We start from the raw sequence: 17,054 nt of genomic DNA, 5'->3' as shown, positions 1-17,054 counted from the left end.
CGCAATCCCCAGCCTAGGAAGACTGCACAGTGGTACATGCACTGAAACCTAGAGAACCAACACAGTGGTCCAAGAGCTACCAAAAAAATGCAAGAAGCAATAGCAAAATGTCGAACTAATCTGATGTAAATATGATGGTAAGCATTAGAAGATAGAGGAACTTCTGTAAAAAAAAAAAAAAAAATTAGTAGGTGTTAAAAGCATTTCATGTACCAAGCAGATGTTAAAGTGACCTGACAATCACAAAACCAAGTCAAAAGTAAAGCCATGGAAAGATGATACAAATAGTGCCATGATAAGTGGGCATTGGCAGCCCATCCCCCAAGTATCATGTCCTGGTTCATTACATACACTGACAAAAAGCCTTACCAGCAAATTTGGCATATGGATCATTAAGCTAGTCTTCAGTGTGCCCCAAGACTCACAGGTAAGAGTGACATCTTTGCAAACTCAGTAGGAAAAAGGACACAAAGGTTTTTCTTGGTCTGTTTGTAAGAAGTTGCTCTTGCCAAATAATCCTAGTGCAGCTGTACTTAGGGGTACCTTAAAGATCCATACAACAAATCTGCTGGTTATGCCTATTGTTAATACACTCAGTCAACCAGGACAAGTACTGAAAAAAAAAAAATTATACATGTGGCAAAATATCTGAATCCACATTATCTGCATCCTGTCAATCATAACGTCAAAAACTGACAACACATTAACAATATACTGAATGAAATTAACATTCTGCTTGGAACCTATATTGTGTCTCTGGAAATTAAGAATATACGAGGGCTATCCACAAAGTACATTACGTTTTGGAATTAAAAATAAATAAAGTATTGGAATTTTTTTTATTATATACAGATGAAAGCTACACTTAAATACTCCTTTTCTACATAGTTGCCATTTAAATTAAGGCACTTATCGTAGCGATGGACAAGCTTGGAAATTCCTTCGTCGTAAAATTCGGCCGCCTGCGCCTTCAAGCACGTGGTTACCTCTTCTTGAAGCTGTGCGTCGTCATCAAAACGCTGCATAGCCAACCACTTCTTCAGTGCTGGGAATAAGTGGAAGTCGCTCGGTACCAGGTCGGGACTGTACGGCGGATGAAGAAACATCTCCCACTTAAAAGATTCAAGAACTTCACGAGTGGTATTTGCCGTGTGGGCCCGGGCGTTGTTGTGAATCAGCAAGATCTTTGAGCCCAACTTTCCCCTGCGCTTGTTTTGTATTGCTGTTCTGAGGTTGTGCAGAGTTTGGCAATACCTTTGAGAGTTTATTGTAGTGCTTCTTTCCAGGAAATCCACAAAAATCACACCTTTTCTGTCCCAAAAGACAGTCATTACATGGTTGAACGCGCAGGCGGCTGAATTTTACGACGAAGGAATTTCCAAGCTCGTCCATCGCTACGATAAGTGCCTTCATGTAAATGGCAACTATGTAGAAAAGTAGTATTTAAGTGTGGCTTTCATCTGTATATAACAAAAAAATTCTCCAATACTTTATTTATTTTTAATTCCAAAACGTAATGTACTTTGTGGATAGCCCTCGTACATACTAATGTCCCCAAGGAATAGGTCATTAACTTGGTTGCACTGAACCTACGCAAACACAGTGGCAGACCACGTGATGAAATAAGGGATATACTACAGTTAACGATGGTAGTTATTTATAATAATTATTTCAGATTTGCTGATCTGTATTACTAACAACAACATGGTGTTGTTATGGCATCACCTCTAGCGTATTGCCTGGCTAAAATTTTTACGACTCATTTTAAACATCAAACTTAGACATGGCTTCCTCAGTTCACTAATAAAATAGTAAGCCGGAACTGCTCTGTGGACCACCAGGGTACTAAGGAATATTGTCCTCCATTTGTAGATACTCTAAAATATGCAACATGCCTGTACTCAGTTCACCATACAGGATAATTGTTGAAAGGCCCTTACCTTGATCTGCTGATTAAATTAGACGGGACCAAATTAAGAATGATATACAGGGTGAGTCCGGAGGAAAGGCAAGTGTTTTGATGGGTGATACCATTAGTGATTCTGAACAAAAAACTTTATGTGGACATATGCCCTATTCTGAATGGTTTCCGACACAGAACACTTTTAATGTACATTTCTATTTATTTTCTGTATTATTCATTGTCGTTGTTTACAACATACTGCAGTAGTATAGAGGAAGTTGAAATGAATATTTTGAAAAAGGACACTTGGGGGTCTATCAAGTTGTAAAACTACCTCAAACTGACCACAAAAAGGACCTGAACTACAGTACAAGCACATAATGCAAGATTTCCGATATTGTCGCAATCACTTCAAGCAAGTTGTTGCCCTAGACAAAAAAGATATAGGACCATTTTTTCTAGAAAATTTAATTTAGTTTAATTGTGTAGTGAGACACTTTTTTGTTGGTGGGTGCACTTTTTGAGTTATACAAGAAAAACTTACAAAAGTGGTATTAAACGTGTTCTATTTCAGAAACCATTCACAATAGAGCATATGTCAATATGAAGTTTTTTGTTCAGAGTCACTAGTACTATCACGCCTCAAAGCATGTACCTTTACTTCTGACTCACCCTGTATATGGAAGGAATACCACTGCTGACTTGGTCATTCACAATGATTTGAATCATCTCCATTCTTGCAACATGGCACCCATCAGGTAATTACTTCGAGTTCTGCATAGTGTTTCACTTAGTCATGAATCTTTTGATAGCCAATTCAAAATCATACAGCACACTGCCTATAGCAATGGTTACAACACAGAGCTCATTAACAGAAAAATTATTACAAAAAGAATGAATAAGACTGGTAATGGGCACATTATTACCAACTATGAAAGTTGGTTGGTTGGTTTGGGGGAGGGGACCAAACAGCGATGTCATCGGGCCCAATCGGATTAGGGAAAGATGGGTAAGGAAGTCCGCCATAAACTTTCAAAGGAACTATCCCAGCAATTGTCTGAAGTGATTTAGGAAAATCACAAAAAACCTAAACCAGGATGGCCAGACGTGGGTTTGAACCATCATCCTCCTGGAAGCAAGTACATTGTGCTAATCACTGCATCACCTCACTTGGTACCAACTCTGAACAATTAATTACTTTAACACTGGAATGTGAGCCAGATCATACAATATACCACAGGATCCTTTATGTTGGTAAAACAAATGAAGGAGCTGCATGCATAGAATGTCATACATGTTTTTTTCATTCTTAAGAGTCTTGGTGCCTCCATGAGACACATGTCAAGATCTGCCTCCTTTAATGGTACTGGCATGTAAAGGATTTCTTGCGACCTGCCCAGTAAAATATGTGGCCAGATGGGCAGATGTTTTAAGGTTAGACTTAAAGAACACCCTGAGAGGAATAACTCTGATACAGCACTCTGTGTATGCCTACATGATGAGGGACATTCTATTGGTAATATTTCCAAAACTCTAAAAATTTTACTTAGTGAACCAGATGGGACATCTGCGTAACACTTTAGAACAGGTAAAAATACTCAGATGCCCTAAACTATTCTTGAATTTATCCTTAATGTGGAGGTAACACTATGTTGCCATTCCATTTGAGCATACTTAAATTGGTTATACAATGCACACATCGATGAGGGGGAGCGGGGACTACATAACTAGTATGTTTACCTTCTGCCCACCTCTTTTGTGACACTGTTTGTATTCTTTTTCTATGGCTTAACTTTTGATTTGTTTTGCCATTGCATCTTGCATTGGTTTGGTGGGCCTTGGCTTGCTATTTCAGTTTTCTTGGTTACAGTGCATTATCTGCTGTGCAATCCTCCTAGGATGAGGGCTGCTCATCCTATCTATGCGACATTAGTGTAGCAGGCTGTTGCATGAGATGATGTCCCATCAACGTCCAGTAAGTTTGTTTTCAGTTGGGGGTGTTTCCACTTTTTGGATGACAGTTCTTATTCAACTACTCCTTTTTCTAGGTCTTTGTCTTTGGTTACTCTATTCATGACTACTGCATATTTTGTGATATGAGTTTCATGGTATAAGGTAGGGGACTTATGTTATTTACCCTTATGGAATTTTAAGGATATTATGTATTGACATGTCAGTCAGAATTTTATCTATTTGGTGTATTGTTTTGAGATAGTGCTAATTATGGTTACAGTACCTTCTTTAGGTCAATAGTTTGTTACATGAAAATGTGACTGTAATGCCATAAAAGTAGTTGCAATAAACAGGTCCTTTTGATGCAGTTATTGAGCTTTTTCAGTAATTGAAATGCACCATCATGACAGCCTTGGTTGACTCTCGATCTAAGTCATTTGAAATAGAAAACTGTATAAGGGGATCTGAGTGGAAATGATTGCTTGTCATCCCAGCTCAGCTACAGCCAGCTATCCTGAAGTTTTAACACAAAGCTCCACATCCGGTCACCCGGGATTCATGTACTGGGTGGTTATAATTGAAGTGCAGCTTCTGAAGGAGGTCCAGTTTGAGCTGAGCTGTAATTATCAAATGGCAGCGAAACTTGATAAATATGCTAAGGCATTAGCGTGGAACTGATTTACACCGGAAAACAAATTAGTTCCAGTTGTAACCACCATGTGCAAATTTGGTACTGTACACTGTTTGTATGACGGTATCACATCCACACTGTCATTTCACAAGCCAAAACGTGAGTAAACAGCATGGCTATCAAGAAGAAAGACCATGCACTGTTAGTGAAACTGTTTTATGTGAATGACAGCAATAACAATGCTGCACTGAGAGAGTACTGCTGACCAAGGTGCTGAGGGTGGAAGGGGTCCAGTGTCAGTAAATAGTCTGAAGATGATTCAGAAACACCGGTGAGCTTGTGTGGCACCTGGAAGAGAAAGACCTCTTATTCCGATGGAAACTATTGATGAGGTTGCCCCTGCTGTAACTAACCATGTGACACATGCCCCAGGTCGTGCTTGTGCAGTGTCACACGAATTGTCCATCCTATGGGCAACCATACAGAAAATTTTGTGGTCTATTTTACACTGGGACTCATACAAGATCCAGACAGTGCTGCAACTGAAATCTCATGATCCGCAGCAACGTTCCGAATTTGCTCTTCAGTTTCTGGAACGGATCGAAGCAGATGACAGGTAAAAAGTTTTCAACGATATTGAGCCACAGTCATGCAACACTGTTTAAAAGACTAAACCGCCATTTTACAGTATATTACTGTATTTATCTTTTGTACCATCTAGGTTTCAGATTTTATGTCATCGAGTACAATGCTAGAATTTGTTAGACCATTATTATGTCATACCTGCTAAGGCAGTCCAAAGCAGGTAAACAAGACTAACACATGTCTTTAAGATGTAAATGTGACATTTACATCTTAAAGATGTGTTAGTCTTGTTTACCTGCTCTAGACTGCCTTAACAGATATGACATAATAGAGGTCTAAAAATTTTCAGCATTGTACTTGATTATGTAATTATGTTTATTTACCTATCATAATACTTAAAAATTGAAAATGCCAATCTACCAGTTAAAAAATGAAAGACAAAATAATTTATTAATACTGATTGTGAGATGGCATCAAAAATGTATTTTTCCTTACAACACATACAGTTTTTTTTTTATGATAATCGTCAAACAAACATTTAAAACATATATTCTTATTATACTGTGGACAAAATAATGCAGATAAAGATTAAAATGAAAGAAGGGTTATCAGTAAAATGAAATTCCAGCAAAATTGGGATAAGAAAAGTGAATGCAATAACATGGACAAAAATATAAGATGGTAAAATGGAAGAAATTAAACTGAAGTATACAGAACAATAATTAAAATCATGTGAACAAAGATTCGAAGTGGAAAAAGAATTATAAGAAGAAAAATGAAAGCAAATGACAAATTTAATATTATGATTAATACAACATAAGAAACAAACAGAAATGAGAACACTACATTTAAACCCCTTACTTGAATAAAAATAATGATCAAAGTCATTGCAATAAAGATGTAAAAATAAAAAGAAATTTGAAGCAGCCGACAAGAATTGAATCTATAACCTTACGCATGTGAGAACTATACCTTAAACCTATGCTATGCAACTAATCATTTTAACATTCCTATTTTTAAAGCTGTAGAGCATCATCCAGAATTCCAATTTTTTTTTCGCTGATTACTCACAAATGAGGATCTTCCAGGATGAATGGCTGCATATGCAATACACCATGGACTTTAACCTGCTTGAACCATGTAGAGTTACATAAAATCCATCCCACCATTGAGGTCTCCTTTTGTCAGTATTTTTTTCATCGTAACAAACAGTGCTGGAGGTGAAGGAAATGATAAGTGTCACAAAAAAATCATTAATGGCCTTCTGGGATCTAGCCCTGGCATTTTCATCTGCATTCGAGCAATACATGTAACCACTGAGCTACTGAGCTTATGGGCCAATGAAGATGTCTTTGCTGATTGAGCTAATGAGTTTACTATCACCACTATGAGCACCAGTCAAAGAAGGTTACACATGACGTGGGCGTTTGGTAGTAAAATTATTGACTTCCTGTAGACAGTGATATGTATAGAATTTAATGTTAATTGTGCACTTTCAGTTATTCTAGCCTAGGTGGCATTTCTGTAAGAGTTCAGTCATCATTCGCTACTGAAGAAATATAGATATTTACAGTGGCACTAGAAATAGTCTGTATTTCTCTCTCTTACTCTATCTTTCAACTTTCTCACATCAATTATGAATCATCTGCAAGAGTTCTTATGGAAGGAACTGGTTATCTGTGCTCCTTACTTACAAAACTGATAATTTCCTTAACATAACTATAGAGAACATAAAAATTATTTCAATCTTCGGCAGTGTTTGTTTTGTTTTGTTGTAGTGCGCAAAAAACAACTGGGGTCATACGCGCCCAAGTCAAAACTATAGAACACAAACACAGAGATGAGGGAAACGACTATATGTCAGTCCCAATGGACATAATAGGAGACAACTAAACAAGGCAAGTGGGTAAAAAAAAAAGAACCCCACACCATATAAAAATGGAGGTCCAAAACTAAAAATTAAATGGCCTTCGCCATATTGCTTCGGTGGATAAAAAGTAAAATGCGGTCAACAGCCCACGTGTCATTCACTAAAACAGCTGATAAATCAGATGGCAAACTCAAGGTGGAACATAAAATGGCAAAAAAAAGAGCATTCCACCAGGAAGTGGCGGGCAGTTAAAATTTTGGTGCAATGCGTACAAAGTGGTGGGGCAGTGCCACTGAGCAAATTATGGCTAAAAAGGTAGTGCACAGTACACAGCAGAGTTAAAATAATCTCCTCCCGGCGGGAGGGTCCAAGGCGCCGGGAGAGGCTTAATAAGCCAAAGCTTATTCCCATGAAGGGAGGACTATTGGCGATGCCAAACGGACACCACCTCCTGACAGACAGCAACACAGAGACCAACAGAGGAAATACAGGAACTAGCGGGCTGAGGTACGAGGACTGTAGCCTTGGCATCAGCAGCCTCGTTTCCTGGCAGACCAACATGACCAGGAACCCACATAAACATCACAATGGCTCCACCAAGAGTGAGGAAGTGACAGTTTTCCAGGACTCATTGCGCCCGGTATTCTGTGGCCTGATACAGGGTGAAAAGCTAGGCTGTAAATACTAAGCAGTGTCAGCCGGCAGTCAATATCGAAAGACACAGGCGCCAATGAAGGTACTATCACGAAGTTCCATGCGAAGGTCGTGAAACTGAAGGCAATAGAGTGAGGCTTGAGAAGTATCCTTAGGAAGAGAATGAACGCCAAGGTTAACATGGGCCACTTCATGAAGCCAAGGTGGTGAAGGGTTCACACCCAATGGGAAATTGCAGGTAGCGTGAAGTTAAGCTGCCATAGCAAGTGCTGAAAGTGGACTCCAGGAGGCAACAGAGAAGAGGGATATGCCCCATACTGTCAATCAAAGGAAGGAGGCATAAGATAGGTGGCCACGAATGGCACACAAATGGCATGCATACCTGTTGAGCAGAAAGTCACGGTGGAAGGACAGTGGTAGTGCAGCAGCTTCAGCCTAGACTCTCAACCAGGCTAGTGAAAAAAGTGCCAATGGCCAAATGGATGCCACGATGGTGGATAGTGTTGAGACAGCGTAAGAGGAACGGATGTGCAGATGCATAAACAAAGTACCCACAGTCGAGTTTTGAACAAACAAGAGACCGGTACAAATGGAAGAGGGTGGTTTGATCAGCACCCCAGGGAGTACCATTTAGGGCATGTAAGACACTGAGGAACCGGGTACAGAGGGCTGCCAGGTAAGACACATGGGAGGACCAAGAGATCATGAGCCCCAGGAATTTCATAGTTTCAACGAACGGAAGGGCAACAAGCCTAAGATGTAAAGATGTTGGGAGAAACCATTTGCACTGCTAGAAATTCATACAGATGGTTTTGTCAGTGAAAAAACAGAAGCCACTGTCAATGCTGCAGGAGTAAAGACAATCAAGACATCGCTGAAGACGCCACTCAGTGAGACAGGTCCATGGAGAACTGCAATAGATAATAAAATCATCAACAAAAAGGGAGCTGGAGATGCCTGGCGGGAGACAGACCATTGTAGGGTTAATGACGATAGAAAAGAAGACTACGCTCAGGACAGAACCCTGAGGCACACGGTTTTCGTGGATAAAGGTGTGTGACAAAGCAGAACCCACACACACCTTGAAAACTCACTTCTTCTAAAAATTCCTGAAGGAAATGGGGCAGGTGGCCACGGAAGCCCCATGTGTAAGGAGTACGGAGGGTACCAGTTTTCCAGCAGGTGCCATAGGCGTTCTTCACATAAAAAAACACGGCCACAGTATGGAATTTCTGCAGAAAACCACTCATGACATGGGTGGACAAAGTAACGAGATGGTCAACTGTGGAATGCCACGCTCAAAATCCACATTTTGCCTTTTTTAGTAAACTGAGGGACTCGATCCACCATACAAGCCGGGCATGAATCATATGTTCCATCACCTTGCAAATGTAGTTGGTCAGAGAGATGGGGTGGTAGCTAGAAGGAAGGTTTTTGTCCTTAGCGGGCTTAGGTATGGGTATGACGGTGGCTTCACGCCAAAGTCTGGGAAATGTGCCCTCTGCCAGATGCGGTTGTAGGTAGTAGGAAGTAGGAAGTGCTTGCCGCCAGAGAAAGGTGCTGCAACATCTGAATGTGGACAGCATCTGGCCCTACGACGGAGGATTGAGATGAACTGAGAGCATGATTTAGCTCCCTCATAGTAAAGGCAGCATTGTAGCACCAGCGAGACGGAGGCCAGCCAGGCTAAGGTATCACATGACAACACTGTTGAAGAAGATCTTCGAGTCGGTGAAGGAGGAGACCATTTACCTTTGGTAGACTTCTTCGAGCCTTTCCAGTTAGGGGAGGACTCTGACATTGTTTGGCAGGAGGGACGTAAGAAGTCATCACGGAGTACTACTTCTGCCCTTTCCGGCTACCAGTTGAGTAGCTGGTGGCTTTGCCCCTTGAGACGAGAGTTTGATGGCTTGTTTCACAGCTGGACAGGGGGATGGTGATGCTACCTTGACATTGGGAGATTTCACAACCTCAGAGCTGAATTTGAGATTGCATGCTGCATGGCCATGTCCTTCATGGAGTGAGGGGTAACAAGAACAGAACTATAGGTGCCAGATGGGAGAATGCAGGGTTTGCGACTAGCCAATAACTTGCAAGGGACTGGGTATGGCACTTTTTCCTTTACCCAGATCTCTTGGACGGCCCACTGATCAAGGTACATGGGACAATGCCGAGAGGAGACAGCATAACCAACCCAGCAGTTGATACAGCCGGGAGAAGGAGGCGGACAATCACCCTCATGCGTATCCCTACCACAGGTTACACATTTGGTTGGGTGTTGACAAGACATTCTAGTGTGGTTGAAATGTTGACAGTGGTAGCAGCACATCGGGTTCGGAATGTACGGCCGGACTGTGATAATTTCATAGCCTGCTTTGATCTTGGGCAGAAGCACCTCACTATCAAAGTTGAGAAGGAGTGCAGGCGGGCACTAAAGAGGAATCTACCTTTTTCATCACCCAATCGATGGCAATGACACCCTGATCAGCGAGGTAAGATTAGATTTTAGCCTCGGTGAGACCGTCGAGCTGCCTAGTGTAAATAACACCATGGAAAGAATTCGAAGTTCTATGGGCCTCGACACAAACAGGGTAGCCGCGGAGAATCAAGGCGGCAAGCAGTTGTTGTGCTTGAGAATCGTAAGTTGCCTCCGAAAGCAAATTGCTATTCCATAAACGAGGGCAGGATTTCACAGGGCCGGCAACTGCATCAACACCTTTCTGAATAATAAACGGATTTAACGTGGTGAACAGTCTTCAGTACATGAGACCACGAGGAACCGTGGTGCAGCGGGAAGGGCCTTTGAATCGTTAGCCTCATTACGTTTACATTTTGTAGACGATGATTGTGAAGATGATTGACTCATTGCAAGAAAATCCCCCACAATTGCCAGTGTTTCCGGTGGCACGCTCCTTCCAACTGGCAGCCCCTTCACAAGGGGCGCACCCGACTTAGGGGATTGTTCAGACCTCAGGTCACACCTCACGAACTCCTGGCAGAGGGAACAATCTGCAATGTGGGAAGGTTGCAGCTCAGGCAATCACCCCTCCCTGGGCCTGGCCTGTACCAGAGGTATGTGCAAACCCTACCTGTCGACCCGGCACTGGGAATTACATTTTATCCAGTCACCTATTACGAATCAGACGCATGGGCCAGCCTTCAGGAGCTCACAGGGAGGAAGAAGGAAAAGAGGAACCTCAAACGCCGAAGCGAAGGAATAAGAGGAGAAGAGAAAAAAAGAAAGGAAAAGGAAGTGGAAAGCAGTGGTCAGACTGTTCTTACTTCAGCGACAGACAATGCTGAACATTCCCAATAACACCCCAGACATGTTCCCCAAGGGAGGGGAAAAAGAATAGCAAGATGATAGACATACAGCATGGAAGGGAAAAGATGCTGCAAAGGCTGGGGCCCCGTGGTAGCCAAGCACAAACCTGCCAAAGGGTGGGAAGCCTCCTTGGGGAAGGACCATAAGGAAATGAAGGCTCCCACCAAAACCAATGCCCTCTGTGGTTTGCTATCAAGCTACAGCACTATCCAGACTGCAGGCCGCTACCGTCTGAACAGTTACATGGCCAGCCATTACCATCCTGAAGAGCAGTCACTGGTTTCTTGTCCCCACGTTGGCCTTTCTGTACCATGACAAATCATGGATCGAGACTCTTCTTGCCTTGGCCTTCCTTGACGATGCAAATAGACAGTGGCGACTCCTTCCATCGCCTCCATCTGTAGCAACAGAACTCAAATTTACTGCAGAACTCAATCTTGCCCCTCTCTCGTTCCTAGTATGAAGCCCATATTCTTCTGTAACCATTCTTTCTCCTCCTTCCGCTAAAATGGCATTCCAAATCACCATTACTATTGGATTTTCACATCCCTTTGCATATTGTATTATACTTTTGTCATTCCCAAATACTTTTTCTAACTCTTCATCTTCATCTTGCGACATCAGCATATATACCTGAACTATCGTTGTTGATGTTGCTTTGCAGTTGATTCTGAAAAGAACAACCCTATCACTGAACTGTTGACAGTAACACACTCTGCCCTACCTTCTTATTCATAATGAATCCTACTCCTGTTACACCATTTTCTGCTGTTGATGATATCCTATACTCATCTGACCAGAAATTCTTGACTTCTTTCCATTTCACTTTGCTGACCCCTACTATATACAGAGTAAGCCTTTGTGTTTCCCTTTGTGGATTTTCTAGCTTCCCTACCAAGTTCTAACTTCTAACATTACACACCTCAACTCTTAGAACAATTATTCTTTCATTGGTTATTCATTCTTTTTCTCATGATCACTTCCCTCTTGGCAGACCCCTCCCTGAGTTCCAAATAGGGGACCATTCTGGAATCTTTTGTCGATGGAGAAACCAACATGACACTTTTTCAATTACAAGCCACATGTCTTGTGGATGTATACTTGTGTCCAGAATTAAAGCAACAAACAGAAATTTTGCAAGATTGTGATTATTTTTCTTCATGACAGTGAAAACAGGTAATAGTAAAGTATATACAATGTGAAGAATACAGAATGTAAAAATGTAAAGAACTGCAACATGCGTAATGCTGGACAAAAATTTTCTTCCCCCCACCCTCCCCCTACTTAACGGATTTGCACATACATTCCAACTGGTTAATGTGCTCAGTATACGATGTGACCACCTCTGGCAGCAATACCGGCCTCACAATGATGGGGCATGCTGTGAATAATGTCATTAATCTCACATTAAGGCAATAATTATCTTTCTTCCTGTAGAGCTGCTCTTTGAAGTCATGGAGAATGGTTGGTGAATGCTAATGTGATACAACCCCTCTCCCTAGTGCATCCCTTAACATGCTCTATGAGGATCCAAATCGGGAGAGCGAGCAGGCCACACTCTGGGTGTAACATGTTCCATTTCCAAGGAAACATCAACCACCCACTCTCTACAAGGTCAAGCATTACAGTCCATCAGTACGAAGTCTGAGCACACAGCACCTTGTAACTACTGCACATGAGGTCCCAAGATCTCATCACAATACCTTATAGCAGTTAAGCCTTGCTGATTCACCCGCACAGTTTCCTGAAGATGTGTTCGAATGGTCGACATAATCCCTTCCCTCACCATTACGAATCCTCCTTGATATCGGTTCCTGAAATCGTGTCCCATGTTCCCCCCAAATGGGGATTCATTGAGAATCACTCTCCAAGCAAATTGGGATTCATCTGTGAAAAAAAAAAAATAAGTTGGCCCACCATTCGAACGTCCAGGTGGCATGTCGATGGCTTCACTCTAAATGTTCCCTTCTGTGAAGATGTGTCAGAGGTATGCATACAGCAGTTTTCTGACAATAAAGGCCACTCTGCTGAAGCCTTCTTTACTGCATAAAGTTTGCCTCGCTACAACACGTCCAATGGGTGCTGCGAGATCAGATGACAGTTTCCATGCAGTACTAAGGTGGTACAGCCAAATAATGGTCCTCTTTTGTTGATGCCACACTTTCGTCGGCACTGCCCTGATCTTCGGAATACAGTTTTGGTCTCTATAAACTGTTGCCACATCCAAGAAATAACAAAACAATTCACATTAAGCCATCGGGCCTCACCAGTTTGTGACCGTCCTGCTTCCATTCTTCTTACAGCCCTCCACCACAGAGGGTGTTGTAGGTGTCATCTCTGTGCCGTACTGTATGTGACTGTGTACACAGCAATTGTGTGTGTGGGACTACCCAGCAAGCACCATGCTGTTTAATAGGTGCCCTGATCTCATGGCTGGTGTGGCTGTCCATTGAATGGAATGTCATCTTCGGTGTAGAGCACGACAGTACAGACATCTGTTGACCATTTGTATTATTATATCATGAATTAGATACAGGGCGGAAAAATAGCTGTTTGTTGCTTTAATTTTGGACACCAGTGTACATTATGTCTCTTTAATGCAGTTGTTTCCATTGCTTTCAGCACCATCATGTCATTGATCATTGCTGATTCTACCATCTTTAGAGGGCCATGAACATCTGTCCACTCCTCCATCCTCTTTGACAAGGCCTTTGACAGAATGAAGGTAACTTATTATGCTAGAAGTCTTCGGATGCAATGCTAATGATTTTCATTCAAAATTTAAGCGGTGGCAGGGTTCGAACCCAGGACTGAGGGTGTTTCGATTACTAACCAAACATGCCTATTTCAAGACTATTGGTGTAAATGTATCCAAAGGAAACACTTTATTAGTGAGTACAGCATGCATCATTAAATTAAGGAATATTCTTCTGAGGAATCCCAGAACTGTAGAAAGTATCTGCCATTATTCAGGGGAAGAAGTTCTAAAGTGGATATGTTGGGGCTACGAACAATTGAGTCAATGAAATGTGTATGAACTGACCTTTTGTGCTGAGAGATCTTTCTCAGCCTACAAAAATGTACTGAGAGAGAACAAAAAAAGTTTCACTTTGTAAAACTCAGAAATACGGTCAACCTGTACCGCAATAAAAAATGTAATACAAAATTTATTATTAGTTGTATTAGGAGACAGGTGGTAGTCAAATACACTGAAGCACTAAAGAAACTGGTATAGGCATGTGTATTGAAATACAAAGATATGTAAAAGTGTCTGGTGCAGTTGTTATGTCTGTTACTGCTGCTACAATAGCACTTTATCAAGATTTAAGTGAGTTTGAACGTGGCGTTGTAGTCGGCGCATGATCGATGGGACACAGCATCTCCGAGGTAGTGAAGAAATGGGAATTTTCCTGTACAACCATTTCAGGCAAACCATCAAATCTCCGACATTGCTGCAGCCGGAAAAAGATCCTATAAGAATGGGACCAATGATGACTGAAGACAATCATTCAACATGACAGAAGTGCAACCTTTCCAGAAACTGCTGCAGGCTTCAATGCTGGGCCTTTAACAAGTGTCAGCGTTGAACCAGTCAACAAAACGTCATTGATAAGGGCTTTCGGAGCCAAAGATCCACTTGTGTACCCTTGATGACTGCACTACACAAAGCTTTATGCCTCGCACGGGTTCATCAACACTGACACATTGGACTATCGATGACTGGAAACATGTTGTGTAGTCGGACGAGTCTCGCTTAAAATTGTGTCGAGCAGATGACTGTGTACAATATGGAGACAACATCCTGAATCCATGGACCCTGCACGTCAGCAGGGGACTGTTCAAGCTGTTGGAGACTCTGTAATGGTGTGAGGTGTGTCGAGTTGGAGAGGTATGGGACCCCTGATATGTCTAGATACGACTCTGACAGGTAACACGTACGCAAGCATACTGTCTGATCACCTACATCCATTCATGTCCATTGTGCATTCCGATGGACTTGGGCAATTCCAGCAGGACACTGCAATACTCCACATGCCCAGAATTGCTACATATTGGCTCCAGGAACACTTTTCTGAGTTTAAACATACCCACTGACCACCAAACATCCCAGACATGAGCGTATCTGGCATTCCTTGCAATGTGCTGTTCATACTCTTACAGATTTATGGACAGCCCTGCAAGATTCATGATGTCAATTCCCTCCGGCACTACTTCAGACATTAGTAGAGTCCATGCTGCATCGTGTTGTGGCACTTCTGCTTGCTTGCAGTGGTCCTACATGATGCTACAACAGGTGACACTTCAGTGTATAAGTAAACACTTCATGTGCATGTATTTATGTGAGTTACACATTAAAAGAATTAATTCTTCAGTAAAACACTTCTCACTTTTTTGAGTGCCAATGTATGGGATACTTAAATATTTATTCTCCACAAGAACTAAAATAACTGTCAAAATCCAAAAACGGATATTTGAAGAAAATGAAAGACTATAATCGATTTCATAAAAGAATAAAAATCTGGGCTCTAATCATGACCCACACCACATGTGAATACTAACACAGATCCCATAGTAAAGTTTTGATGTACAATTTTTTCCTAAGAAGCCAGTGTTCAATATAGGATAAAAATTTTTTCTCACGACTCTTCATGTGTTCCCCAGTACGAGCCTGTTCTTGGAGAACTGCAACTTGATCTCACGATTAGTATGTAGTACACATGGCGGTCGGAACACAAATGTACGCCACAAACAGTAACTTCTCACTATGTACCACAAAATTATGACTGATGGAGCCCCAAATTTACACTAGCTGTTGGTATGTAATTTCACATGTCCTCATCCCTCAAGCTGAAGTACCAGTCAAAATAAAATGCCACTTTTTTTCATGAACACACACACTTCACAACCGTGGAGGACAGGAATAGGAGGATCATGGTACACCGTTTTGCCCAACAATTTCAATGATGAATTATTTAAACAAAAGTAAAAGTAAAAACTACCCCACTTACTGTATAGTGAAAAGGTGCTGGCAGTAACACAAGACAAATGACCAAAAATTTAAGGAATTTCAAATGACAAGAATGTAAAAGAATGCAAATTATACATAATTTGTGAGTAATAATAGTCACTCTCTTACCCCTTCCTGTTCATTTTTCTTCATACGTTTCTCTACTTTGTTTTTGCCTGGCCCTTTGCCATGAAATTTATGTGACAGGTACCTAGAAACAAATAATAAATAGAATAAGAACAATACATATATTGATATTAGTCAGCAAACCACACTCCTTGATTAATCAAATCTCTGAACACACATTTCAATTAACACTAATGACATATATGCAACATCTCCAGTTGTAAATTTAGCATTGCATCATGATGTAATGCTCTCACACTAACCTCTGCATCACAATTTTACAACTGTTATATTACTAACGGCACTTTCAAGCTCTTTATTTTCCCCTATCTTGATAAAGTTTTATGTTATTGTAAATTTTAGGTCAAGTCTGAAAAGGCGTTCATACCAAAACAAAGCAGTCAGTGAAAGTGACACATTAGCTCAGAAGAGCTTGAATCAGCGGAAGGTCTGCTCTTAAGTCATGCCACATTATGGACTTACTGGTTGGTGTTTAATACCTTCCCACGCTACTGTTTGCAGGTGACGAGGTGCTGATTACCATCAATACTGAAGAGATACTAAAGCGCGAAAAAAGAATTAGTGCTAGAGTGCTAGTCCAGTATGGCATGCCTGAAAGCTCCTGTGAAGTCTGGAAACAAGCAGAGAAGTACTGGCAAAAAATCTGCGGGGTTAGATCATGAGTTGTGTCTGGATAGCTCAGTCAACAACAGCATTGTCCATGAAAGGCAGGATTCTGGGTTCGAGATCCAGTTAGGCACACAGTTTTAAACTACCAGGAATTCTATCACCTACAATGGTTAACTCCTCATTTATGTATTCTTCCACCATTCACTGCTTTGTTTGCACCCTATACTCCCTTAACATTATTTCTAATTCTTAAATATTTTTCATTTTCTTCCATATGAAAACATCTCCCTCTTACCACAAAATTCCAGGTACTTTTGTTATTGATGTTCAGTTTTTCTGTATCATCTCTTCCTTTTTTGCTCAAAGCGT

The 17,054-nt window shown here is 41.4% G+C and overlaps 1 protein-coding gene across 1 annotated transcript in view; it reads right to left on the bottom strand.

Moving 5' to 3' along the window:
* The window catches only part of LOC124803110 (U4/U6.U5 tri-snRNP-associated protein 1), a 70,023-nt gene that overhangs the window by 8,488 nt on the left and 44,481 nt on the right, over positions 1-17,054 (bottom strand). The window contains exon 14 of the mRNA XM_047264267.1: positions 16,059-16,140. Within this exon, the coding sequence (XP_047120223.1) occupies positions 16,059-16,140 (82 nt within the window). The remainder of the gene's footprint in view (positions 1-16,058; positions 16,141-17,054) is intronic.

The sequence above is a fragment of the Schistocerca piceifrons genome, chromosome 6 (assembly GCF_021461385.2).
Source record: "Schistocerca piceifrons isolate TAMUIC-IGC-003096 chromosome 6, iqSchPice1.1, whole genome shotgun sequence".
Taxonomy (NCBI): domain Eukaryota; kingdom Metazoa; phylum Arthropoda; class Insecta; order Orthoptera; family Acrididae; genus Schistocerca; species Schistocerca piceifrons.
The sequence above is the reverse complement of the archived record's forward strand: the minus strand, read 5'-3'. Positions and strand labels throughout refer to the sequence as shown.